Source organism: Streptopelia decaocto (assembly GCF_964273445.1).
Source record: "Streptopelia decaocto genome assembly, chromosome: 1".
In the NCBI taxonomy this organism is placed as follows: Eukaryota; Metazoa; Chordata; class Aves; order Columbiformes; family Columbidae; genus Streptopelia; species Streptopelia decaocto.
Window position 1 is genome coordinate 101,013,942 of NC_138663.1, and position 26,723 is coordinate 101,040,664.

Genomic DNA, 26,723 nt, shown 5'->3' on the forward strand with positions numbered 1-26,723 from the left:
AAGCACTTTAAGCAAGTTAAGCTTCTATGAGCTCTTGTATCTTCCGAAGATTGAGCCTAAAAGGGAAGGCAAGAAAGGAGAAGGATGCATGCGTGCCGGTTCTCCTGTTACTCACTGTTTGTCTTGAGTTTGCCAGGCTCACTGCTTCTGCTGCCTGCCTGGTTAATGGCCTTGACAATGAAGATGTACTTAGTGCCACTCTGTAACCCGTGCACTGTGTAGTGGTTTTGTTTGATATTGGGAACAATCATCCAGCTGTCGGCTGAGTTGCATAAACCTGTAATTTCAAGCAGAGCACATTAGTCATAACATACTGAACGCTTTGTAACAGAGGAACGTTGAGAACACTCTCAAGCGCCCAAGGACTAATAGGAATTTTACTTCTGTACCTTTTAAAGTGTTGTTACATTTACTGAGTTGCTACTTAATTTCATTGATGCATTTCATCAGCCCTCAGCCAAGGTACCTTCTAAGTTCTTGCTATGTGAAGTCAACCATAAAAAATGGACATTCATGAAATGAGTCAGTGAAGGCACTAGCAGTCTGAGATTCTTCATGTCCCAGCACAAGGAATTCTTTATTGCTTAAGAACTAAAGGATTACGAAGATCCCATCAATCTACTGTTTGGATTAATGAACTCAGTTTAAGTCTCAGAAATCTAATGTAAGCAGTAATGCTAGGAGGGCTGGGGAGGCACCTTTGCTGACAATCCCCAGGTATGCATTCTTCAGGACCTGAAGCAAATCATGGGAGGCTGAACAGGGTAGAAAGTGGGCTTCAGAGCAAGCTTTGGCTCTTACACTGCAGACTTTGCCAGGATGTAATCTAAACCAGCAAATTTAATGGATGCAATTTTTTTATTTATGTCCTCATCATTAGAAGTCAGCTGGAGAATAGCTAGATAACTTTCCAGTTACAAACTTTTTTGGGTACATTTGATGCGTACCGCAGAGGTATAATATGAAGGAAGTAAATAAAGTAAGGATGGAGAAATATCATATGAAAAATAGGAAAATACTCCATTAAGATGAATTTATTCATCTACATAATTTTTTCCTACTGCAATATAGCTGCAAGGACAGTCAATCATTCATATTACTTACTGTACATTTTGAAGAGCTCCTGGTCTAGTGGATCCCCATTTGATAGCTCTCTTATTATAAATGTTTAGATAAATAAGAAATTTAACATTCATGAAGTCTATATGTACTCACAGCCTCTTATATAACTTTAGAGCTAGAAAAAGATATATGCAGATGGAAGTCTATGCAAGCATGTGCATGTGCAAGGCTGGAAAACTTAAAAGAAAAATACTGGACTGAATTTGGAACCTGACAGACTTCTTGGTCTCTGCCTTTATTGGATATAGAACATGTTGTGAAAACTACTGTGTTACTAAAAAATAGCTTTCAGCTTTAACCTGATGTTTTACCAGCAAATACTAGTAAAGACAATCTTTTAAAAGTTAGTAGCAATTTCAGCTCTACATATTAGGCAATAACAAACCTTTATGTAAAGTAAAAATCAAAAGGTTACTAAGTACAAAACTTGAAAGAAAAAAGACCTTTGATACAGGTTTACCAACTCACAGACAATTCATAACCATGCTGACAGATTCCTTCCTCATTTGGGACATGCTTTTAATAATAAAAGATCATTAGAAACAGATCTCATACCCCAAATTTCAATCTAAGAATTATGTAGCTTTTTTCTTAAACTTCTCTTATATTAGATAGTATCCTTGAGAGGCAGGCAGCTATATATTCTGCTGTGCAAATGGGTAACTGAGGCACATTTTCAGGTGGGACTCATATCACCTCATCATGTAATGAAGAGCTGCAATATCTAACATATTTTTCTGAACTCTGAGGAGAGGCAGAAATCAGTGAGTATTTTCTTTCACTTCTCCAGGTGTGAACATCCTACCACAAGTACCTCTATTTTTTTTGGCCAGAGAGGAAGCCTACATGACTAGCATGGGTGAGATCTCTAACTTCAGGTATCCGAAATGAGGTGAAGCCCCCTGCCACCCTGATTTGAAGTTTGAAAGCCTAAGCCTGTGGCTAAACTCACAGATGGGTTGTGGCCTTTGGGACATGATTTATCAGAATAAGAACATTTCTTTGCTGCAGTTTTCTGACATAAAGTGGTAAAAAGGAATTCTAGTATGTTCCTTATGCTCCATCCAGTGAAAGTCCTGACCACATGTACCTTCCCTAAATATCAGTTACATGGGATTCATTTTGCTATATGTGGATAGAACCTGCAAGGAAAACCAACCTCACAGCACTGTTTTTCTCAAGACTATCACAAAACTAGATCACATAGAGCAATCATCCACCTATCTTCTGAAAACAAAAGAACACAGTGTTATACCCCATGAAAACTCCAGCTGTGCCTAGCACCTGTAGCAAACTGCGTATAGCAACATCAGTCCACATCTTGTTTCACCGAATCATACCCACTGGATGATATTTATTTTTTTTAGACTGGGTGTGAATGGGTTTCCTAAGAGAAAGAAAGGAAATAAAATCAACAGTTACCTGGCATAAAGTATTTCACTAACTGCTCAGAGGAATGCTCATCTTTTCCCAATAAAAATTTGCCACAGGTATTAAAGGCACAGTTGTTCTATAGTTGAACTACCACGCTGATTTTGGACTGAGACCATCACTTACCTGACTCATAGGTGCTGTTGTGAAATAAGTGTTAAGTTAAAGTAAAACAAAATGAAGTACTGGATTTAGAGGGAGTCCAAGATAACCAAGGAATCCTTAACTCAGGTGCCTCTGATGGGGTATTAGATAACATATGACAGTAAGTGGGATGAATCCAGACAGTGCTTCTGGAAGTGTTTTCTCTTTCCACAACCACACTTTGAAAACAAAGGTCTATGGTATACATAGACCATATATAAACAAACTCTTATGTAGACCCAGACGCGCTCAGATTTTTGGTAAATAATCTCAAAACTAGAGATGAAACATCACTACAACTCTCTAAAGGGTACATTTTTCAGGCTATCATGACAGTTTTCATGTTACCCTCCAGAGGCCAATCACTCCTTGATGAGGCATAGAAACTTGGATCTAAATGGGTATATGAAGGACTGTAAAGGTACAGTTGTGCTGCTATCAGTCTCCTCTCCAGTCTGTCTTCTCCTCCCACATATGTGGATTTATATACACCCAATACTCAACTAGTTTGTAAATACTCACACAGGGTAAATTATTATATTATTAAATAATCCATTTAATGGTTAATTTGGATTTCTGTGTATAGAAGGCAGAGCCATGATCATTTTAGGTATTGCTACATCTTGGCTTCTGCTACTGGGGTTAATGACAATACACTAATGGGCAGGTGTACAAAGAGCAGAGTTCCTGCGCTAGGACCTTACCTACCCTAAAGTGTCTGCATGGTCAATGGAGAGAGTTGGGAACCCTTTGTTTATCCTGACTCGTGTTCTAGGAGAAGGGTCTATCCTCCTTGATGACACAACACAACTGGGGTTTCTTTTATTTGTCCTACCATTCTTAGGCACCCTAGTCTACTGGTGTACAATAAATGTTGGATGTGCAGTGACTGACTCAGTCACTTTGCTCAACAAACATTGCTGTCCCAACAAGCTTGGCTCTTGCCTCTGTACCAAGGGGATTAGTGATGCGTCCATGTGCTCCCTGACTGTGAGCTATCCGATAACAGGTCTTAAACAGCACTTCGATTTAGAAATCTTGGGAATGAAGTTTTGATGGTGTCAATCTACAAGTCCAAAATCCTTCAGAATGGAGAATAGCAACTAGTGGCAACCAGGATAAGCATTTAGGTATGAAAGAAAATTTTGTCACTACATAAAAAGAATTTGTCTGCAATTCTGCCATGTCAGGACAGCTTTTCTTCTCTGAATAAAAAATAAGGTGATTAAGATAAGTTCAGGGAAATGAGCAAGCAGCCTGGCATCGTGAGAATCTGGGAGTAGCATTTGTCTCCTCAGCTCCCTGTGGCTGGTTAAGTGGAGAAGCCACATCTTCTGTTCACTGACGCAGCAGCAGGAGCTAAGGATCTTCCATTGTACCCCCTCCTAATCCAGGCCACATTCAGTTTTCTAGTTTCAAAAACCCAGGGCTTTTTACAGGGCTATGCAGGTGGTAAAACAATGTATTTTAAAACTGTAGCCTACAAAAATGTAGAGAATTTAAATTGCATCCTGGAATGGTGCAGTGGGCACAGGGATGTCTGTACAGGATGTGTGAGTTTTCAAAACGAGTTTCTCAGAGTCTGGAGGTAATAATTTGTAAAGCTGTTTCCCTGGTGTTGGCTGTTGATGCACTTCAAAAAACAGATGAGAAAAATCTGAGGGTGTAAATCCTCCTAAAATTTACACTGGTAGATTTTAATAAAATATGTCATCTTGAAAACTGGAAGAGAAGCACTAAAGTCATAGGAAGGTTATTTAATCTCTTGAGTATTTTAATAATTTTTAAATGGTCTACTTAAATAAATTATTATCGATTCAAATGGATAGAACAAATACACTAGGTGAAGGTAATGGCTCTCCACCCCCACTCTGCATTCCCACAATAAAGAAAATAATATATGCAGGATTTCTGCAAAACACATCACATTTTTTTAAGAAATACACTCTTTTTATATTCTTCAAGAGACAGAAGTCATCTTGGTTTTCTGAAGATTGAAAGGAATCTGTTTTTAATAAATTAAAACTTCCAGAAACAGACAAAAGCTAGAATATTCAAAAACTAATTGGTGAATCATAAACTTTCTGTTTTTCACAGAAGCTTTGGCTCCTAATTTTCTTAAGTCCTTCAACATAATTTTATCCTATCTTATAGGAAGAGTAAACGTGTAACACTGTAAAGGTTCCAACAGTACACTCTATCCTTAATACAGTGATTTTTAGTATTTAGCTGATGAAACTAACTAACCTAAATTCCATTTACCAGGAAAGAGAGAATTATTTACTGCTTTTTGTCTTGAAGAGAGAGAGGTGTTTTCCATGAATACATCTTGTATTGGTGTTTAAATTTTAACCTTCCTGAAGCACACTAAAGCAATTCCATGATGCTAAAAAAATGCATACTCAATAAATACTTGAAAATGTATTGAAATGGGATAATGAAATTATAATGCTTGTTAGCTAGCTAGTGACAAAGTCATTTTAAAAACCTTTACAATATTCAGATTGCAGGTGATTAACTGCCTCTCAGAAATGCAAATGTGTGAATGGTATAACTCTGAGAACAACTGCTTTAGTAAAAGCCTGCTTAATTTCAAGTTCTGTATTGCTCTTATGCACAGAACAGAATTGCCAAGCATTTAATAGCCAAGCAGTTTGGCCACATTTGGAAATAATCTTTCCTGTATGAAATAAGATTCAAAACGAAATACTCTATTTGGACCTTTTCCATCCAATGTTAACTCTCCAATTTTTCAGTTAATAAAAAAGAATATAGTTGATTATGTTGGATAGAAAATACACTAGAAAAACATAGGATTGCTTGTTTTTGTTACTGAATTCCTAGCAATCTCTGAATGATATATGCCTCTGGTGGGGGAAATGTACTGAGGAGTGGAAAGTGCAGCCAGTCTGGCTGTGTGGTTTTAAGAACCGATTCCAAAATAACAACCTCCATTAGCACAGTAGGTGGGTATGTATGCAAAGTGATTCCTATTGTCTCAGGGGAAAAAAAGCTTGTTGGTTTAACATAGTACTCTAGCTACTCCCTTGTGACTAATTCGTAGCTACAAAAACACAGAACTGAAGACAATCTATGAACCTGCTTACATTATCTGCTACAAGGCACACACAATACCAAGGGAAACCTTTTGGGGTATGACAGAGAAATAAATTTAAAAAAATAAATATGTGCAACAGCATGCAAGTGCCATAAATCAAAATAAATTTGTGCTAATCCAGAATCTACTCCATTAAAAAGGATTTAAAAAGAAATCATGTAGCTTCAGTTCAGCAAAACATGAGGGCTGAAGTGCAGTGCCTGGTAACACCACTTACAGTTAAAATAGTTCTCTGTGTTATACAACACTATTAAGGCACACTGCGATATTCTAGGGACAATCTTAGAAAGTTGTCTATAAAAGTTGGGATATTAGACCCTGGTGCAGGACAAGGAATGTAATCCAATAAAGTAAAGAAAGGTCCAAGCAGTGTTCTGAGTAAAATCAGCATGTTAGTGGGCAGATTTCCCATACCAATGGAAGCTGGAATGAACTGAGAGTCCCATGTGTTAGAAACCTGGGCAGATCTGTAGCAGTTAGATTTGGTGGGAACATCTCCATTGGAGGTGTTCAAGCCTACATTAAATAATGAGAGTAAAAAAAAAGCTTTACAACATTTAGAAAACCTTTCAACATATACTTATATACACATGTATTTAATTTGGGTTGACATTATAACTTTCAATAAATTGAAACTAACAGCTGGGATATTTGTGTAAGAATTATTGCATTAAAAAAAAAAAAAAGAGAAAAAGAAAAGAAAAAGGGGCCAGTTCTTTAATTTCTTTCTACTGCCTTTCAAGGTCTTCAGAGTATTTTGTAAACAAATTTTCTTACAGTGTTGATTTGTTTTATCTTCAAACTTTTAATGACATTATTTTTTAAAAGTGGTAAAATGAAAGTTCAGACTGAGCACTTCATACTATACCCCAAAATTATCATATTACATCTCTGAAAATAGACTAATTGATACATGTTTTGCAGATCAAAGCTTTTGCCTTCACATGGGAAACCTGCAATACAGCCTAAAATTGAAATACGTCGTTATTTATTCACCAGTAAGCAAAGAGAAAAACCCCACATCACAAAGATGTGGAAATGGCACTGCTTTCTGCTTCTGTATTTACACAAAGTGCCAATAGCTGACTTGCATAAAGCCTTCTAGCATAAAGCAATAGATAAAATTGTGTCAGAAAACAAGCAAAGTACTGTGTTATCATTAAGACCTGTCTGCTTTGTAGTAATTCATAACAGAACCTTTTCCTTCTCTACCTATCATTCTCCAATTTATTCCAAATTACTATTATACCTTTTTGATGTCCAGTTCACTCAGATGTAGGAGCATGTATTGAAGGTTACTTGGTCTTTCCAGAAGTCTTAAATTTTACAATGTGATTTTGAAAATTAGGTTGTTTAATGAAATACTAGATGGACGTTTCAGCAAAGCACTCATAGAATTCTCAATAATCCACTCAATTTTTCAGTCAATCCTGGAAACCATGATATATTTACAGTATAACATTTAAAAATAGTTTTAAAATGCCAGTGCATGAAGCCTCAGGTATCCTTTCAGATGGCTGGGAGAACTAACTCCAGTTTAGTGATGGAGAAAAATAGGTGCTTACACCAACAGAGTAGTCAGTGCAAGAGTTTGGATCAGTACTGAGACTTGGCATAGACCATATCATTTTTCCATTGATATGAAGTATGCAAACATGTCCACAGCATGTTCTTTCAACAAATGTTGAAAGAACAAAATCACTTCTGCACTTCATTGTTCTCAGTGGATTTTTCTTGCATGATTTGTCCAGCCATCTCTTGAACTCAACCAGAATGTAATCAACAGCCCTCTGTTGCAATGAGTTCCAAATTTAAATACACAATTATGGAACAAACTGCACTTTTTAATTGATGTGGTTCATTTCAGAATCCTTCAGTTTCATAAAGCAAATACTTGTCCGCTAGTGCTATTCCTGTTAAACATATGGGGAACAGGAAGAAGTTAAATGACTTCTCCAAACTCATAGTCAATGATTGCTATGCACTGAACCCAGACTTCCTGACCAAAGGTTAGAAAATACAGTTTTCTCAGAGGAATAGTTATTTAACAACAGCACAATCTGAGGAATAATCAGTAAGCTTATTCGTTCAGGAAAGTCACAAATTCAAAACAGGGAGTATATTCAGTAAAAGATGGGCCATGATACAGAATATAAAGCAGTGACAGGTAATATTATAAGATGAAAAAAGTTATTGTATAAACTCTTGTTTCACTGATGTTTGTTGCCCTAGTCTTCAGCATACTGACTGAGACCCATGCTTTTAGCCTTGAAGACTGTCACAGGGAAGGTCTTAATCTGTATTTCTGACAAAGGTCCAGTTGTCAAGGGTATCTAAATGACAATAGGGCTGCAGTTCTAACTAAAGTCCAGTTCAACACAGGTTACCAAGTGGTCGACTAGCTGAGCCAATGCAAATTAGGTCTTTGTCCCTGTGGCTAGATCTGCAACAAGGGACCTAAGATGCAAGAGGCAAGTAGAGAAATGCGCCCATGTGAACTTCATGAGCTTCAATGAGGTCAAGTGGAAGGTCCTGCACCTGGATTGGGGCAATCCCTGGTATCAGTATAGGCTGGAGGGTGAAGGGATTGGCAGCAGCCCTGCTGAGAAGGACTTGCAGGTACTGGAGGATGAAAAGCTGGACATGAGCTGGCAATATGCACTTACAGATTAGAAAGCCAGCCATATCCTGGGCTGCATCAAAAGAAGTGTGGCCAGCAGGTCAACGGAGGTGATTTTGTCACTCTGCTCTGGTGACACCACACATGGGGCACTGCATTCAGCTCTGGGGACCCCAACATAAGAGGGACAAGGACTTGTTGGATTGAGTCCAGAGGAGGCCATGAAAATGATCAGAGGGCTGGAGCATCTCTCTTACAAGCACAGGCTGAGAGAGTTGGGGTTGTTCAGCCTGGAGAAGAGAAGGCTCTGGGGAGACCTTATTGAGGCCTTTCAATACTTAAAGGGAGTCTGTTAGAAAGACAGGGACAGACTTTTTAGCAGGGTCTGTTGTGATAGGACAAGGGTCAATTGTTTTAAACTAAAGGAGGGGAGGTTCAGGCTAGACCTGAGGAAGAAGTTTTTTACAATGAGGGCGGTGAATCACTGGCTCAGGTTGCCCAGAGAGGTGGTAGGTAGGCCCCATCACATTCCAGGCCAGGCTAGGTGGGGCTCTGAGCAACCTGATCTAGTTGAAGATGTCCCTGGTCCTTGCTGGGGGTTGTACTAGATGACCTTTGAAGGTCCCTTCCAACCCAGACTATTCTGTGATTCTATAAGTCCTGTTAACACGGACAGGATTTGTGCTTTTTGGAATATGTGCTGGTTTTAGTCTTCAAAAGCTCTCACTATATGGCAGTCCCAGAAAACACATAAGAAATTTTAACCTAAGAAATTTTAACCTAATTCCTAATTTTAGAACTCTTCAAAATCATTATTGGTTTGGATTTAAAATGTTGGCTTTAAATCTTCCCACAAAATATTTTTTCCTTTTGTTCCTGACATATGAGTACATTTATATTTAAAAGCACTTGGTTTACAGGCAAGCATAAGGAAACAGAACTAGAAAAGAGAAGGCTTATACTTACTAACAACGTTAGCTTGTCCAGTGAAGATGGTGTACTGCAGCTCGTAAGAGACCACACTGAACTCATCATCCGATGTCCAGTGGACAGTAATGGTATCATAAGAAGCTGTACAGAGCTCTTCTCGAATGGTGGGTGGGTTGGGAGCTGTGAGATACAACAGAAGAGTCTTACTGACACAATGAGTAAAATATTTTCCTTCTCACCTGGGATTAGGGCATCAGATGTATGAGTTTGAAGCTATATTGTCCAACAAACTTCTAAATAACTTTTCACTAATTCCAGTAGTAACTTAGTTGTTGCAAAGGAATTCTTTCTATCAATATAATCACCTAGGAACTCCAGACTTTGAAAATATTTTGTATTAAAGTACCTTTAGTTTCAAATGCCCTACTACAAGTGATGTGTTGGTGGTCACATTAAACTGTGATTAATGGGCACAACTGACATTTTTTCTAGATTTATTTCTAACCATCACACTATAATTAACCAAGTTTCCCTGAAATGTATATCAATAGGAAGAGTCAATACTCTTCACAGTTGACTTGAAAGTACTGTTTGCCTACCCTATCTTACCAGAGATTGGCTAAGTGCTATTTGAAAAATATAATTTTGGGAAGCTGTCCAACACTCATGATTTCATGCTCAATCTCTCCAAGCTAATTTTTATTTATTTCCTAGCTATCCTTTTTAACAGAGATGCATATAATTTCTGTTGGTTATACAACTCACTTTTTGTCAGCCTTATGTAAACAGTTCTTATCATAACTTCATGACTGGATGACTATTACAACCTAAACTTCTATGTCATTGTTAATTAAATAATTCTAGAAAATTACCAAAACACTTTAATAAAAAAGTTGTCTCACTGTTTTTGTTTTTGTTTTGTTTGTTTTTTTAATTTGTTTTGTTTTTTAAACAACAAACAAGATCTCTATAGGAAGCTTTACATTCTTCTCCCATGTTAACACACGTTTATTTTAAAGTCCTATTTGAAAAACTGAAACTTGAAATAAAGTTCTTAGGTCTAAATTTTCCTTGTTTGCATCCTCTACAAAGCCAAGCATCTAAATAATAAACAAATGGGTCTTTCTTTGAAAGGCTGGTGGGGCTTCCTGCAGGCTTGTCTCAGTGGAAGCCTCATTCCTAATCATCTTCCCTACATGCCACCATAATGTAAAAAAAGAAAAAGAAAAATCATTGTGCTTAATAGTGTTCGTTCCAGCTGTTACAGAGTGAGGAAGGAGGGAACTCAAGCTGAAACAACCACAACATGCTTGAGTTAAAGGAAAAGAAAGGCAACTCTGAATGGTATTTTTGCTATCAGCTCTTTAACTTCTGTTAGCCACAAATAATGGCCTCAGAAAATGTCCCTCTGAAGGAATTCCACATTTCCTTTTGCAACAACTAACCTTTATGAAACATCTATTTTACTTTCCATCAAGATTTTATATAGTTCCTTTCCCCAGTTTACCAATGTGTGTTCCCAAGGGTTAAAGTGCAGATGCATTTCTAACCAGGCTCTTTCAACCAAGAGGCATAAGGAAATGTTCAAATGTGTTTCATGATATGACTGTGATTTGTGATGCTCTAAATATTGTAACATGGAAGCTTACCAATGGCTTTTTTTTTTTTTTTTTTGGTCAGCATAGGTACCCTTGGGACAGACGAGTATTAATAAAGAGATAGGGAAATGAACTAAAATAAGAACGGTCATCCGGGGGGGTAATATAAACAAAAGGAGGAGAAAAAAACCCGCAATCTGCTGTAAAGATTAGAGATTGTGTACTAACAGAGGCCAACTAACTGTTGTGAAAGCTATGCAGTACCACACTGGTCCTATCAGCTACGTTTCAAAAATGTATTCAGCAGAAGAACCTACTGGAGTTGTTGTTTTTTGGTTTTTTTTTTTAATATTATTTTCATATTTTGCCTGTCCTTCAAAGGCAAAAAATAAAAAAATTAAAGAAAAAAATTAATTACAAATAGACAAGTGGATCCATTTTTTTGTGTGCTAGTATTTTACTAAAGTCTTCTTCAGTTATCTCCTGCACCTAACAGAGCAAATCCTTTTACTTGAGAAATGTACTTGTTGTTACTGCAACAGAGATAATAAATATTAATTTATGGAAAGCATCCATTACTGAAAGTTTAATGAACTGTAAACTGCATTTCAATAGCACCTGTCTTCAACTCCTTTGAAAATGACAGCCGAATTTCTTTTTTTTCACATGCACACATGGATGGCCTTATGGCTGGAAATTTACAGGCCTTCAGGTAAGGAAAATGACAGAAAAAAGAGATTTGACCTAAGCACGACATTGTGGAGGGGTTTTGATAGATAAAGATCTGTTGCTGAATTAGTCAGGCTCAAAGGAATCTCAAGGCCGCTTCGAGAAGCTGAGAACAGAATTTGCTGTGAGAAAGAGGGGCGTTCCTCAATCAGCGGGGTCCTGGCGTGGCGTGAATCATCGGACGTATCATCAGTGAGACTCCAGCGCATGGACAGCCCATGATACTCATTTAGCGAATCCATGCTTGGAGTGTGGACGTGTGATTAGAATATAGTTGCGTATATAAGGAGGCTTGTTTCTTTAATAAATGGCTTTAGCGTGATTCACATTGAATCGAATTGTTTTGCTGAGTCCTTTATCGCTCCAACATGACATCTTTTCTCTTGTTCTTATGATTAACCCACACCCCCTTGAAACTACACTGAATGAAACTCAGCTCTTCAGCAACACTCATTTCATAAGCCACTCAAAATAAAACAAAATTTACCTGCTTCTCTTGCAGACAGATGGGGAAGTCTGCATGCAAATGGTTAGTTACAACTCTCAGAATAATAGAATCATAGAACAGTTTGGGTTGGAAGGGACCTTCAAAGGTCATCTAGTATAACCCTCAGCAAGGACCAGGGACATCTTCAACTAGATAGGTTGCTCAGAACCCCGTCCAGCCTGGCCTGGAATGTCTCCAGGGCTGGGGCATCTACCACCTCTCTGGGCAACCTGAGCCAGTGATTCACCGCCCTCATTGTAAAAAACTTCTTCCTTATGTCTAGCCTGAACCTCCCCTCCTTTAGTTTAAAACAATTGACCCTTGTCCTATCACAACAGACCCTGCTAAAAAGTCTGTCCCCATCTTTCTAACAGAATCCCTTTAAGTACTGAAAGGCCTCAATAAGGTCTCCCCAGAGCCTTCTCTTCTCCAGGCTGAACAACCCCACTCTCTCAGCTTGTGCTTGTAAGAGAGATGCTCCAGCCCTCTGATCATTTTCATGGCCTCCTCTGGACTCAATCCAACATGTCCATGTCCCTCTTATGTTGGGGTCCCCAGAGCTGAATGCAGTGCCCCATGTGTGGTGTCACCAGAGCAGAGTGACAAAATCACCTCCGTTGACCTGCTGGCCACACTTCTTTTGATGCAGCCCAGGATATGGCTGGCTCCTTTGATTTAAAACCATTATTCCTTGTCTTATTGCAACAGGCCCCGCTAAAATAATGTAGAAGTCTGACTGCCAAATTCATCATTCTACAGGCCATACTCCTTCGGAAAGTATAACTCTGTAATGCAATTAAAGAGATTGACCTTAATCAGTTATCTTCATTATTACATTTCATCATGTGTGATTTACCTGTCAGATTTACTAGTACTGCTACAGAGCTCAGGTGCCACAGTGAAAGCTGTACAGAGACTCAAGAGCAACCTCAGGGCTGTGCCAGCACCTTCCCCCATGTGGCCTTGGGTCGGGTGTGCTCCATCACTGCTCAGGAAGAGGAAGTCCAGCATGCTTCCATGTGGAAGACACAAAGCCTCATATCCACCCTTTCGCCCTGTTTCCCAGTGGAGAAGCAGTGGCTGCCTGGAAGTCCTTCTAGTCCATTTCAGGGTGAGGATGGAGCACTGACTTGAAACCATAACAAGACTGAAGTTTGACAGCTGATACTGTCAATACCCTCAGCTATTGGCAGCTTCTTGTCTACAGACTGCTGCCCAGTGTCAGGGAGAGCTGAGAAAAAATTGAAGCAGCTCTCAAAACCCACAAATTTACAGCCTTGAGCAGTGAGGGAACCTTGAATCGGTGCCAGCAGACTTAGTAAGACACAGTGAAAGCTTCAGTAGAGGAATTGCTTCCTAACATATGTAACTCTCCTTGGTCACGAGGTGGCAATCTCCACAGAGGACCAGGAGAAACATCTCAAAGTGTTTACTGCTTCAGTTGCATTGACTTTCATCCATCTGCATTTACAAATTGACACTCTCTGATGAGTGAAAATAATTGCTGAAAGCTGTTTTATTTGTGTGACTTCCACTCAAAGCTGAACAGGCACACTTAAATAGTCAGGAAACACATTTGAAGTGTCTGAAAGACAGTAACTAATATTAGAAAAGCAGTTTCTTAAATTTGGTCCCAGAAGTGACTGACCTTGTGAGGAGACTTACTCCCTTTCAATGAGGTTAGTCTAACTTCCCTTCTGTTCAATGTCATCTGCATGGCTTTTGCTCTGAAGCAGACTGAAAGCACCCACATGGTCCACATACCCAAAAGGCAGCTGATGGAAACTTCCACCTCTCAATAGTCAATCCTAGCATGAATGCAGTGGCTCCTGGGCAACTATTGAGACTATTTCTAAATTCTCTCGGCACAAGGTCACAGAGATTGTCTGAAACCACCCCAACTCATAGAACCATACTGTTGGTATGAACATGAGGGAGTTGAGCAAGCTGCTCTGAACATCTCTTAACTGTTCATTACTGGGCTCCATGGTGTATCACAACACTGGACTGAACCAGCACACAGGAACTTGAAAGGGACAGTTACATCAGATGTGAATACAAATTTTATGTCTTAGTACCATGTCATGCATGAGTTGGCGGCAAGAGCTCAGTCTTACAACCATGTAGAAATAGTCTTTTGGTAGACCAGAACTGTTCAAAACTAACAGAATGAGAGGAGATTACACCCAAAGCACAAGACTGAGCTAGCTGGAGGTGGTCTTTTTGATCTTTTAATACTGAAAGAGTTAGGAGGAGAGACAAATTGTAAAGGGTTTCCAGAATGAAGTTGTTTTCCTATGAAAAAACTGCTGGCATATGTTAGGCAATGCATGTTTCTTAGTAGAGTCATAGGTAAAATGATAGATGAAGAAAATGTATTGTTTCAGGTGGGATTTCTGAAGCAGGGTAAATTGCATGGTCAAAGAATAGATGTTTCTGCAATTCATTTCAAAGTATTAAGACATAGAACAAGTATTTTTGATTCACAATGGATAAAAAGAATCCTTATGTTAGTAATATTGTGCAGACTTTGCAAGTCCTATGCATTGCCTGGATCCAGCTAAATACATGTTTAGAAAAATATGAGTTCCAGATGAAGAGCTTTAGGAACTAGAAAGATAAGAAAGCTTTCAAAAGGCATCAAGGCTATATATGCAGAGGCCAGAACATTCAGAGGAAGATTAAGGGTATTGTTTTACAATACTAAGCTTGACATCTCAATGTCTGGCTGGCAACTTTCAGAGAGATATCAGATTTTCATTTGGGTAGCAGAAGCTTTGGACAGACAGCTGTGAAATGATAAGCACAAACTAGTTAAATTTATATTTGGGAAATAAATAGGCTAGGAAGAAAGAAAGATGCAAACTTCCGTGTGTCACATAGACAACTAAAGTTAGGAGATGGAGGATGAAGAAGATCTGACAAATAGTACACTGAGAAGAAACAAAGAAGAAAATCTCCAGAAGACAACCAATGTCAATTGCTTCGAAGGCATCTGACATCAGAGAGAATGAAGCTGGAATTCAGGCTTTGACATTTTGTTCAGAGCAGAACAGATGATAGAAATCATGTAGACTTCTTCACTTGACTCACAACATAGATGTACCACTAGGACTTACAAATGGTGTTCATTTTACTTAGCTGTGAAACATGATAAAAGTAAAGGCCAATTCACTCTGTCACACACTTTGCAGTTTAAGATCTTACAAAGAAGATTCCGTTTATCAATCTGATAGGGGTAAAATAAATCTTCCTCTAGAGTTTCTGAAAACAATAGAGAATAATCAAGTGCGTTTGACTCTTGGGACTATATATGTACACATATACATTACGTATACACTTATATTTACATAAACAAATTTTCACTGTCCACATAGGTTGTATTTTATGCTCAGATAATTTGGACATTTGTTTCGGATTTTGCCATTGGAGGCATATGCTATTTATTAATGTGAAGAAAAATCGTACAAACACAGAGCCAGCTAAAACCGTTCTTCACAGGGCATCAAGGGCAAGGATAAAAATGGTAGATTAGGAAAAAAGGCTGAATTATTTGACACATTTGCAAGTTTCCTTAGACTGCATTGTGAGCAATTTTTCAGGACTGTGGATGAGGTAGGAAGAAGGCAGAGAAGGAGCTGTGTAAATAACACTGCCAGAATGACACACCATGGAAAGGATCTTTGTAGCAAGAGCACCCTTCATTTTGTTACAGATATAACCTTCATTTTCTTCAGTGTACAGCAAATAGGCTGGTAACATTGACGTATGCTATACAAAGCAGAGAAGGCCTGAGTGATGTGGGAACAGACTGCTAGATGGAATTCACCTCATATAACTTTAAAGATCTAAACAACAATTACTTATATTTGAATGAATCTCCCTAGCCTCTGTTTGGAGATAATTAGGAGAAATAGGCACCTCCAGAATGGAGTCAACTGACCTGATCTACATGCCTTAAAATGAGGTGTTTTTTCCTCTTTTGCGACTATAAAGGAAGCTGAGGCTGATTGTTTTACAGGTAGATTCACAGTATCACAGTATCACAGTATGTTTGGGATTGGAAGGGACCTCAAAAGATCATCTAGTCCAATCCCCCTGCTGGAGGAGGAACGCCTAGGTGAGGTCGCACAGGAACATGTCCAGGTGGGTTCTGAATGTCTCCAGTGAAGGAGACTCCACAACCTCCCTGGGCAGCCTGTTCCAGTGCTCTGTCACCCTCACTGAGAAGAAGTTTCTTCTCAAATTTAAGTGGAACCTCTTGTGTTCCAGCTTGATCCCATTACCCCTATCATTGTTTGCCACCGAGAAGAGCCTGGCTCCATCCTCGTGGCACTCACCCTTTATATATTTATAAACATTAATAAGGTCACTCCTCATTCTCCTCTTCTCCAAACTAAAGAGACCCAGCTTCCTCAGCCTTTCCTCATAAGGGAGATGCTCCACTCCCTTAATCTTCTTTGTTGCCCTACGCTGGACCCTCTCCAGCAGTTCCCTGTCCTGGAACTGAGGGGCCCAGAACTGGATGTTAGGGCAAATGAGTCTGGATTTTTCTTAGTTCTTCCTTTCATTTCCATAGCTTTTTATAATTTTGGGGTGAGTACTCAACATGGTGGCAAAATTCCAGCAGACTTTGGGGAGAATGGGAGAGAGGGGAAAGGCAGACACCAAAACATTTCATAGGTGCTGTATAAAAAGATCAAATAACTCTCACGGCATTATTATTATCTATCGTTTGCTTGAGTATATGTTAAACACTGATTATATTCACAGGTTACACACTGATAAAGAAACTTCTTTCAGATAAATTCTCTCTTTCAGTTATGGCAAGAACCCCACAGCTCCACAAGGCAAGGGTGGTGCTGCCCTGTGCATGCAGGCCACCTTGTTCTTCCCAGTATTAAATTGTTCACTTATTTCCCTGCAGAAAAGCCAGAAGCCAGCCCTCTGCCTAGAAAAGATCCAGTGGCTGGCAGCGAGGAGACTCCATGCTCTCACACTCTTCTGAAATAACACGGGTATATCTCCTGCAAACCGGGCTAAGAGAATGGCCACAGGAAGCATTTTCAAGCGGTTTTCTAACAGTGCTTTGTAACTTCCATTGCAAATTCTCACTGCTAGCAGCAGATGCTTAAAGACCCTGCAAAATGAAAACCTACCCTGTGTCTCTTCTGTTTTCAATTGAACTGGAATGAATTGTTCTAATTCTGGCATTGAAGTCAAAACATCCTAAATTACAGTAATTTGTTTCTCTTTGTGAGTCATTATTATACTCTGAGATCGCACATTACTCAGGCCTACAGAAAGGGTCTAATCTGGCAGGCTTCTTAAGGCCAAAACTCTCAGTTAAGCAAGCTGGGGCTCATGGAGAACCCACCCCACACCCTGGTACACTGCCAGCTCTCTAGTTCCAGACACAGCGAGGTCCTCCTGTCATGGAGGAAATACACAGTATCACTGGCATGAGAAATTTTATCTTTCACTGCTGAGCCCTTGATGCTGATTGCTTGAACAGCTTCTGGTTGCTCACGGGAAATCTGCCAGGCTGAAATCTGCCACAGGAAGGGGGCAGCCCCAAGGGAGAGCAAAATATGTGGAGCATACATCCCCTGGAAAACCAGATTTGCTCCCTGCTTTCCCTTCTCAAGCCATTCCAGGCTGAGCTCCGGCTGTTCTTTCATTTCACTTGGCTTTAATTTCATTCACTCCTGCTTGCCCACACCCTGCTGGGGTGGAAGGAAAGGAGGTAGGAAATATATCCCAGTTGTGCTCTGTAGTACCTAATGCTTCCTAGGGCATTCTAGGGCTGCTGAGTGTAATATATTTGAGATTAAGACGGAGAGTGTATTCAGTTTATGGCAAAGTTGTGGTAGTTTGGGGGGCTGTAGGGGTGAATTCTGTGAGGAAAGACCAGGAGTTGACTACATTGTCAGACACAGCAGGTCTAAGACAGACCCACTGCTGCTCAAAGCTGAGCCCATCAGCAATGCTGGTAGTACCGCTCTGATAACATGTTTAAGAAAAGGTAAAAAAAACTGCACAGCAGCTGGGAGAGAGGAGCAAGAAAATGTGAGAGAAACAGCCCCGTAGACACCAAGGTCAGTGAAGGAGGGGCAGAAGGTGCTCCAGTTGCTGGAGCAGAGATTCCCCTGCAGCCTGTGGTACAGACCATGGTTAGGCTGGCTGTTCCCCTGCAGACCATGAAGGACTGCGGTGGAGCAGATCTTCACCTGCAGCCCATGAAGGACCCCCACAGTGGAGCAGGTGGATGTGCCCTGAAGGAAACTGCAGCCCATGGAGAGGAGCCCATGCAGGAGCAGGTTTCCTGGCAGGAACCATGTCCCATGGGGAAGTCACACTGGAGCAATCTATTACCAAAGGACTCTACCCCAGGGAAAGCATGCATGCTGAAGCAGTTCTTGGAGAACTGCAGCCTGTAGCAATGACCCACAGTGGAGCAGTTCATGAAGAACAGCATCCTGTGGGAGGGAGTCCATGCTGGAGCAGGGTAGGGGTGTGAGGAGGAAAAAGCAGCAGAGACAATCTGTGATAAACTGACTGTGACCCCCATTCCCTGTTCCCTGCACTGCTCAGGGGGAGGAGACAGAAGTGTTGGGAGTGAAGCTGAGCCCAGGAAGATGAGAGGTGGGGGGAAACAAATTTTTGTTACATTTCTATTTCTGACTATTCTACTCTTACAATTAATTGGCCATAAATAACATTAATCTTCCCCAAGCAGAGTCTGTTTTGCATGTGACAGTAATTGCTGAGTGATCTCCCTGTCCTTATCTCAACACATGAGCTCTTCATCTTATTTTCTGCTCCTGCCTTGCTGAGGAAATGGGGTGAGAGAGTGAGTGGGCACCAGCCAAGGTTAACTGACCACAGAAGGGAATGAAGAAAGCCCTGTCACTACTATTTTATGAGGAACGTATAATAGTAGCACCTTGAGAAAAAAAATTACCTGTAAGGTAATCAAGGCATTCCAATAATTTCTTCTCCCTGGTAAAATCCAGTGCGAAAGTATCAAAAGTATCGTTGAGATTAATCTCAGGAATTAGAACCTGGGAGGATGCAGTTGCCATGGAAACCCTTTAATGAAAAGAAAAAAGTCTTTTAGCACCCAAGACATTTAGCACCCAAGACACAATAACTTTGACATCAAGGTAGGACTTGGTCATCATGATTGTTACCACTTCTCCAAAAGCTTGACGAAAACTATTGCACGTATAATATTGCTATGTTTTAAGTTACAAGTTTCTCCTACCACTTTTATTTTGGGGAGTAAAGTCTTCAGTAGAAAACCTCTTTTACTTAGCTTTTGCTTAACATGCAACATCAGATAAGTTTTCAACAAAATATTGGTTAAGCAATTATATACTTTGAATTCTTCTTTCCAGCCACCCACCAAACCAAAGTAGCAATAGCATCATTTTTATCTGCGTTTTAAGCAATCCTGACAGATGCTGCATGTCTCCTAACCCTTGTTTTCCCAAGCAGCTTCTTGCTGCAGGCATTCCTTGGCATTGCTGTCCCAAGGGCTTGGTGCAGTTCCCCACACCTCTTCAGCTGTTCAGCACAGCACGCTGATGTTAACTTCAAAAAGCACAGTGGGGAGATAAAACAAATAGATGTCAGCACAGTTTATTTTGAAAGGTTTTTCCCTGCAAAGCATGTGTGCATACTTACATTTCCTCCAAAACAGAACAGTTTCCTTGCCTACCTCATTTTAGGAGCTACATCCACTTTTTGTCTGTCTAGCTGTACTAATATAAAGAGATGAGCTTTTGCAAGAAAACTGCCATCAGATGGAGTTTTCAGATCCTTCAGCCTGCTATTTCAAAATACATGTTACCAGTGAGCTGCATACCAGATATGTTTGCAGAAAGTTAGGTCTGTTTAAGCAAAGACATTTTTCAACATCATGCTATACAACAGAAATCTGTTAATTGTTTCAGTTTGGAGGTAAACACACAGCCACGCACACAATGTATGTCAGTTATCTGTCATTCGTGTCACACGTCAGATCAAAATATTTTGATTACCTCAATTAACAGTTTTCCAAATTAGAGTATGTCTCTATAGACACAACTCAAGTGGGTCCAGGGCAAATGTTTACTATGTTTTCATATATTTCTTCTGTAGTATTTTAAGGAAAGACAGTTAGGAAAGTCAAAACCTGAGCTGCACGTCTCATTGTCTTCAATACAGTTTTCAAAAACCGAGCTGAGGAAGTTTCCTACTCAGTAATGTTTATACAGTTTTCAGCACTGTTTCTCTTGCAACTGCAGTAGAACTTAGTTTAAAATAGATCCTAGTACAGATTTTAATTTATTTATTTATTTATTTAGAGAGGATAATTGAAGTGCTTTTGCCCCATTAATTTAGAGGGTAATTTCTCTAAGCTCTTTCACTTCTTTCTTTTTTTTCTGCCTCACACCACCCACCCAGTAGTTCATCTCCAGTTGCACTATGGTATGTTTACATCTAGTAGGAAAAAAATATATATGCATTTCTTGTAAGTGCCTGCGTTAGGGAAAATTCATGGGTGATACATTGCTCTACAAAATTAACAAAAGCCTTGCTAATAAACCAGCAAACAGGTTTCTAAGGTTAAGATACCTTTCTAAGGTTTGGATACCTCCATAAAGCACCATTTCACCAGGACTGTTGTTCGGGGCTATGCAGAGTGCACCGTGAGTAAATATGTTAAAGTCAGTTTTCAGTGAGCTCAACAGTTCGCAGTTTCAGACACCATGTCACCATATTAGGTTCAGAGGATTGAATTTCTGCCTGCTCTATCTGACACTGTACTTGGCTGGAAAGGGTTTTTCTAGGATAAATGCGTTTCACCTGCTGTAAATAATGCATGACCTAAATCACTGGAGTGTGTGTAACGTCTTTGCTTTACATAGTTACCTGTTGTGCTTACAACAGAGAATATTATATTGCAATTACTTTGAAATATGGGCATGAAGAAATGCAATGAGCATAATTTCAGGAGACTTTTAGCTGCTGGACTTCAGAGCCCTGGTGAGGCTGTTACAAGAGCAGTCTAGAAGCAAATAAAATATTGCTTACCACATGAGAAATAAGAGAGTTACTTGTGGGGAAAAATTTATTAATCAGATTTAGTCTTTTTTTCCACTTGCAATTTGTCTGCAAGCACTTGGTGTTCTTTTCCTCTCAGTTTTATTCTCTGCTTGAAATGATTCTCTGGTTTTCACAGCTATCTCATTACAGGCAGCAATCTCATTACAGGTATCAATCTACGATATCCAAGAATTAGATTTGATTGGGCACATATGTCAGCTGGTCTCATTCCTACTCTCCAAATGTCTCTCCCGTGACTACATTTATGATGCAACTGTTCATGTTTACAAATTAAAAATGGACGTTCCCTGAATATTGTCTGGTAGTCAGTTAAAAAAATTTATATCTTCACAGGTTTCTGCCCTACTGCTTGTTCCACTGAATACTGAAAAGAAGGCCAGACCCTCAACTTCAGATTTTTATTCATGATACTCGTGGCAGCTTTACTATCAACTTCAGCTGGGAAAAACCTGTGCCATGACATAGCTTGGTGATGAAGCCCAAAACACGGTCCAAGTCTGACAGAGAAAATGTAATACATTGCCTTTTCTTGTCTTTCCTTCCTTGCCTTGCTTTTCTCAGCAGATTTTCAATTCTCTGAACCTGTAATGAGCAAGCCTATGTTGCTGGCTTATTTATAAACTGATTAAATAGCTTTGGTGAAGCCTGATATTTGGAGAATCTGCATGCAGCACTACAGAATAAGTGATAAAATTAAAAGAAAATAGTAACAGCTTAAATAATAAGCTTGTTTTGGATTAGGTGAAAATTGCCTGGACAATATGAAGATATAATGTGAACCCAGAGATAAAAAAGCAGCTGAATAAATAAGCATAGTTTTTATAGTGTTCTTCTTCATTGTCGAGATACATTCTGCTTTTATTGTTTATTCGACTGGTGCCTAAAAAGCTGATAAGTCCAACAGAACTTTTTTTCATCAGAAAATACTGCTGAAATTCAGTGGTAATAGTTCAGCATTCACAGTGTTGCACAGTGTTGCACTGAAAACCAAACCAGATTTTCTGACAGCACAGTTTTCCTGTCTTGCCCCCTTGCCTTTGGGCCCTTGGTATATCTGGCACGCTGAAAAGAACGTAGGATCCTAGAAGGAGCAGCAAATCCCTGTGCCCAGGGACCCAACACAGCAGCTGCCATACCTTCCAGACACCCAAGCTTTTGAATCTCCAACTCTTTGAGTGGGCTACCTTAGAGATGCATGTTGCAGGTTCCCAAAGTTACACATTTGATTACCTTGTCACTTGCTATCTTGTGAAGAATACAAATCCATTAAGATAATTCCAAATTTCTTCTAAGGAATGTAATCATTGCCTGATTTCTTTCTCAGTCTCAGAATTTTTCATAGAATAGGAATTTCAGCTTCCAGAAACCTATATTTGGGTGTGTTTAGCACCAGATAGCTGCCTGGCATCTGTGCTGCCTCCTTCATGTGTACATGCTATTACTATTCTAACTCTTACTTTGCATCCTTTTTTCAACTGCTCCTCTTTTCAAAGGGATGTTTTGGTTTAGCATTACAGTGAAGTCCTTCCCATTCTGGTACAACACGAAGTGTTTTGCCATAACGTGTCAATTAATACTCCCCTCCATTTGACCACATCTGTTGCGGGACAAGACAATCTGGCCACTTCAACAACCCATTTGCCTTAAGTTGAGGTTTTGCAAGAGGAATGTCTTCTTTACCTTTCAGTGATATTTTTAGCAGTTTGCAGGAAGCGAGCATGATCGTTCTCCTTTAGCGACTGTTCGGCCTGAGAGATGAGGGATGTTGAGCGTTCGATGCACTGTTTGCAGTTCGCAATCTGCTGAGCCAGTTTTCTCAACCTCACCACCTTGAGTGGAAACATAAGAAAGCAGTCACATCTCTAAGGTCACAAATCATGATTGCTTTCGCACTTCTGAGGATAAAACTAGAATGAAAAGGGGGATTTAAGATGAATGTATTCATTGACAAGAGCTTTTTTCACACTAGCTTGATGGTAAGCCCCATCTAACCACATAACATTTTTAATAAGGGGACAGACACAGACACTTTCTGCCTCAATATTTTCCACATGGAAAACAACAGGGGAGAGCCAAAATAAGCACAGCTGGCCTATTTTGCAACAGAAGAAACGTCATTTCCTGGTACTTTCTGCTTACATGATAACTAAGGGCTATTTAGATAGCAGTTTCCCTGAAGTCATGAGATCTGTGTCAAAGGCAGCTCACAGATTAGCTACTTTTTTCCTATTACTGAGGTGAGTTTCATAAGAAATAATCTGAAAATAAAATCTGATAGAAAAAGGCTGTTCAATTCTACTAGCAATACATGCCTGCCCTCTTCATTACGTGCTTTTAGACAAACAGGGTGTTTTCTTGTTGAATATTTTTAACAGAACAAAACCACAGTAATGCTGGAGAGATGATTATTATTACTGCAAATGTATGTGCTGGAGAAAAGCACAGTAGATGTGACTGCAATCATTAGCTGAAAGGTTAGGGAGGGGCACAGTCAATCCTCCATTTAAAGACAATGTTGGCTAACAAAACTTCTAGTTCCTGAAAGGTCTGGCAGTCCTTCCCAGTGTTATCACATCAGGATCATAGTTTGAACAGGAGTAAGAAACAGGAAGGAAATGAAATAATTCTGGAGCTCAAAAAGACATTAAGACCCAGTTACATTCAAAATGAGGAAACTAACAACTAAGTGGACTGGCAGAAATATTTATAATCAAGATAACATTCCTGATCTCGGCAATTAGAGCACAATCTATGAAGTTGCTGAGTTGAATTTCAGATATAATTGCATCCTAAGCAGATCTAAGGGTATCTTAGTGCACCTACCCAACAACAGAAACCAGTAAGAAAACAAATATTTTGTAAAACTTTCAAAAAGAAAATACTGTCCAAATGACTACAGTCCTGCCATATTGGTGTTCCTTCTAAAGACAGAAACAATAAAGGGAGAAAAATGCTAGGAAAGCACAAAGATTTTGTTAATGAATGATCTGATCAGCTTCTAGGATGAACTAGTGCCATAATGTTTTCTCTAACTGTGCATTTGTAGAGATTACAATTTAGTCTACACTAGACTAACCGGGGAAATATTAATTGTGGTATTATGTAGCTATTCTTTTTATTTACTTATTAATTAACTAAACAAACAATGAACTGAACTATTTCTTACCTTGTGAGCTTCTGACAATCATATGGCATGTCATGATTTGTTACGTCTACATATGAACTAGGTTTTTTGATTGCTTGATTCTTTTTTATATCTTCGTCAAAAAGACAACTGATGATGAACTTTTAAAGGAAAAGTTTCATCTCTCCCATTCTCCACAATGGCAGGAACAACAGATGCCCTATAATTATCTTATATATTTTATATTTAAGCACATTGTCAGACTCGTGTCTGTGAATCTGCAGCCTTGCAGTCATAGCTAGAGCTTTATTACTCTGTGTTTCCAGCTCTGTAGCTATAACCACAGTCCTATATACAAATTTGTCATGCTCTACCTTCCAGAAAGACACTTAGCCACAGGCCCTCTTAAAAGAAGGTCCATTGGGCAGAATTTCCTGTAGGTTTCCTCATGGGTCTCTTGAATCCCTAAAATTTTTCAACATATACAACTTTTGGAGCAAAGCATTCCAGATCTTTCCTGGACCTCCATTGGTATTACTTTTGGTTGAACAAAGTCAAACAAAGAATGGGGATAGATTCAAATATTCAAATAAATTTGGAGTAAATTGTATTATAAATCTTCCACACTTTAATGGACATTAGAATACATGTTTGAAAGCAAGAGATTTTTTAAAAGCAACTCATGTATATAGCACAAACCCAAATGAACGGAAAGTTTTCTGCTTGATTGGAAGCACAGCTGGTCTCACTGCACAGAGAAACAGAATTGAAACAATAATACAGAAGGGCATCTTTTCTGTTTTGCAGCGAATCATATTTTGTAAATAACATGAGGGCATTCAGGTTATGTCACAAAATCTACGGGACCTGTGTTTTCAAACATGTTTAAATCAGCCCTTGCCTACAGGCTTTTTATTTCAAGTTAATTGGAATATCTTGACAGCTGCATGAACCATTTAACCTGCTCTTGACTTTTTTCCTTTCCTGAGCTTTTCCCACACAAGAAGAGTTTATATTTGACTGACTTAGCTGAGATGTTAAAGAGTAAACATCATGTACCTAGAAAATAAGAATGTTAATTCAACTCTAATGTGTTTCTGAGTTAACAGGTACCTAGCAAAATGCATTGAAACTTGAATACCAGAGACTTTTCCTGCTGGATATGTTTGTTGCTAATAATCATTATGCCTCAGTAATTAGAAATGCACACTTCATTTAATTTCCTGCATGCTTTTGAATATTGTTTTGTAAATAAGTTAGACTTCCTCTTCTCAAGAACAACAATTGAAACATATTCTTTATGTGGTAGTACTTTAATAAGTAATTAAAGTATCAAATATTTATGTAGATAATTGCCAGCCATGATACCAAATGTTGTGATACTTTGTGAAAGTGAAAACTTTGGGGGAAACACCCTCAGGCACATAAATGACTGAAGGAATCATTAATTAGTCATAATTTTCTTATTACGAACTGATGGTGACATCATTTCTGTGTTTGTTCTTAAAAATCACAATCACAATTACAAATAGTGAGAGAAATGCCAAAGAAAATGTTGAGGTCTAGCATATTAATACTGATATATTTCATTCCTCTTTACATGAAAATAGCAGTGGCCCAGGGCTACAGGACCACATAAGGACTTTTACAAATTTGTATTAATAGTACCTGAGATCAAAAAGTCATAAGCAGGAGGAAGCGGTGTTGACCTACTTGTGATCTAAAGAAGAAAAGCTTTTACCTTTCCTTCTTTGATTTTTGTTCCAATTATTTGTCGTCTTTGCTGGATTATTTCAATGAGCTGGTCACATTCTTCCATCAGCTTGGTTTCTTGGCGGGATGCATTTACCTACAAAGCAAACCATTACGATTAGCAAAACCTTTTTTGATGTTTTCTTTTCTCTAATTTACAAAGCAGAATTTCTAAAATGTTTAGTCTGGCATTTTTGCTCCCTTCTGTATTTAATCTATGTGTTATTTTGTTTTCCCTGTCTTGGATTTTATGAAATACTTTTCTAACTCAAATGAGAAAAGCCTGGTCCTGTGAGTACTGAGTGATGTCAGTTAAAGTGGACATCAGTGAGAAGTGAACGCTCTTCAGGAGGTGCTTAACACATCACAGTTTCAAGCTGTATATAGGACTGCAGTGAATAGTGATGCACATAAGAGCACAAGTACTGGGTCATACAGTCCATCCACCATAGTATCTTGTTTCTCACTGCTGCCAGTGCCAGCATTTGCTAGAAAAGCATCTTAGGAAGAAGTCCGAACATCTATGATGGTTCACATTAATATTTTCTTATCCT

The 26,723-nt window shown here is 39.1% G+C and overlaps 1 protein-coding gene across 1 annotated transcript in view; it reads right to left on the reverse strand.

Annotated features, from left to right (window-relative positions):
- The window catches only part of MID1 (midline 1), a 146,800-nt gene that overhangs the window by 7,287 nt on the left and 112,790 nt on the right, over positions 1-26,723 (reverse strand). Inside the window, exons 4-8 of the mRNA XM_082055534.1 lie at positions 26,159-26,266; positions 22,974-23,122; positions 19,144-19,271; positions 9,402-9,545; positions 116-277 (exon numbers count right to left, since the gene is read on the reverse strand). Of these exons, the coding sequence (XP_081911660.1) occupies positions 116-277; positions 9,402-9,545; positions 19,144-19,271; positions 22,974-23,122; positions 26,159-26,266 (691 nt within the window). The remainder of the gene's footprint in view (positions 1-115; positions 278-9,401; positions 9,546-19,143; positions 19,272-22,973; positions 23,123-26,158; positions 26,267-26,723) is intronic.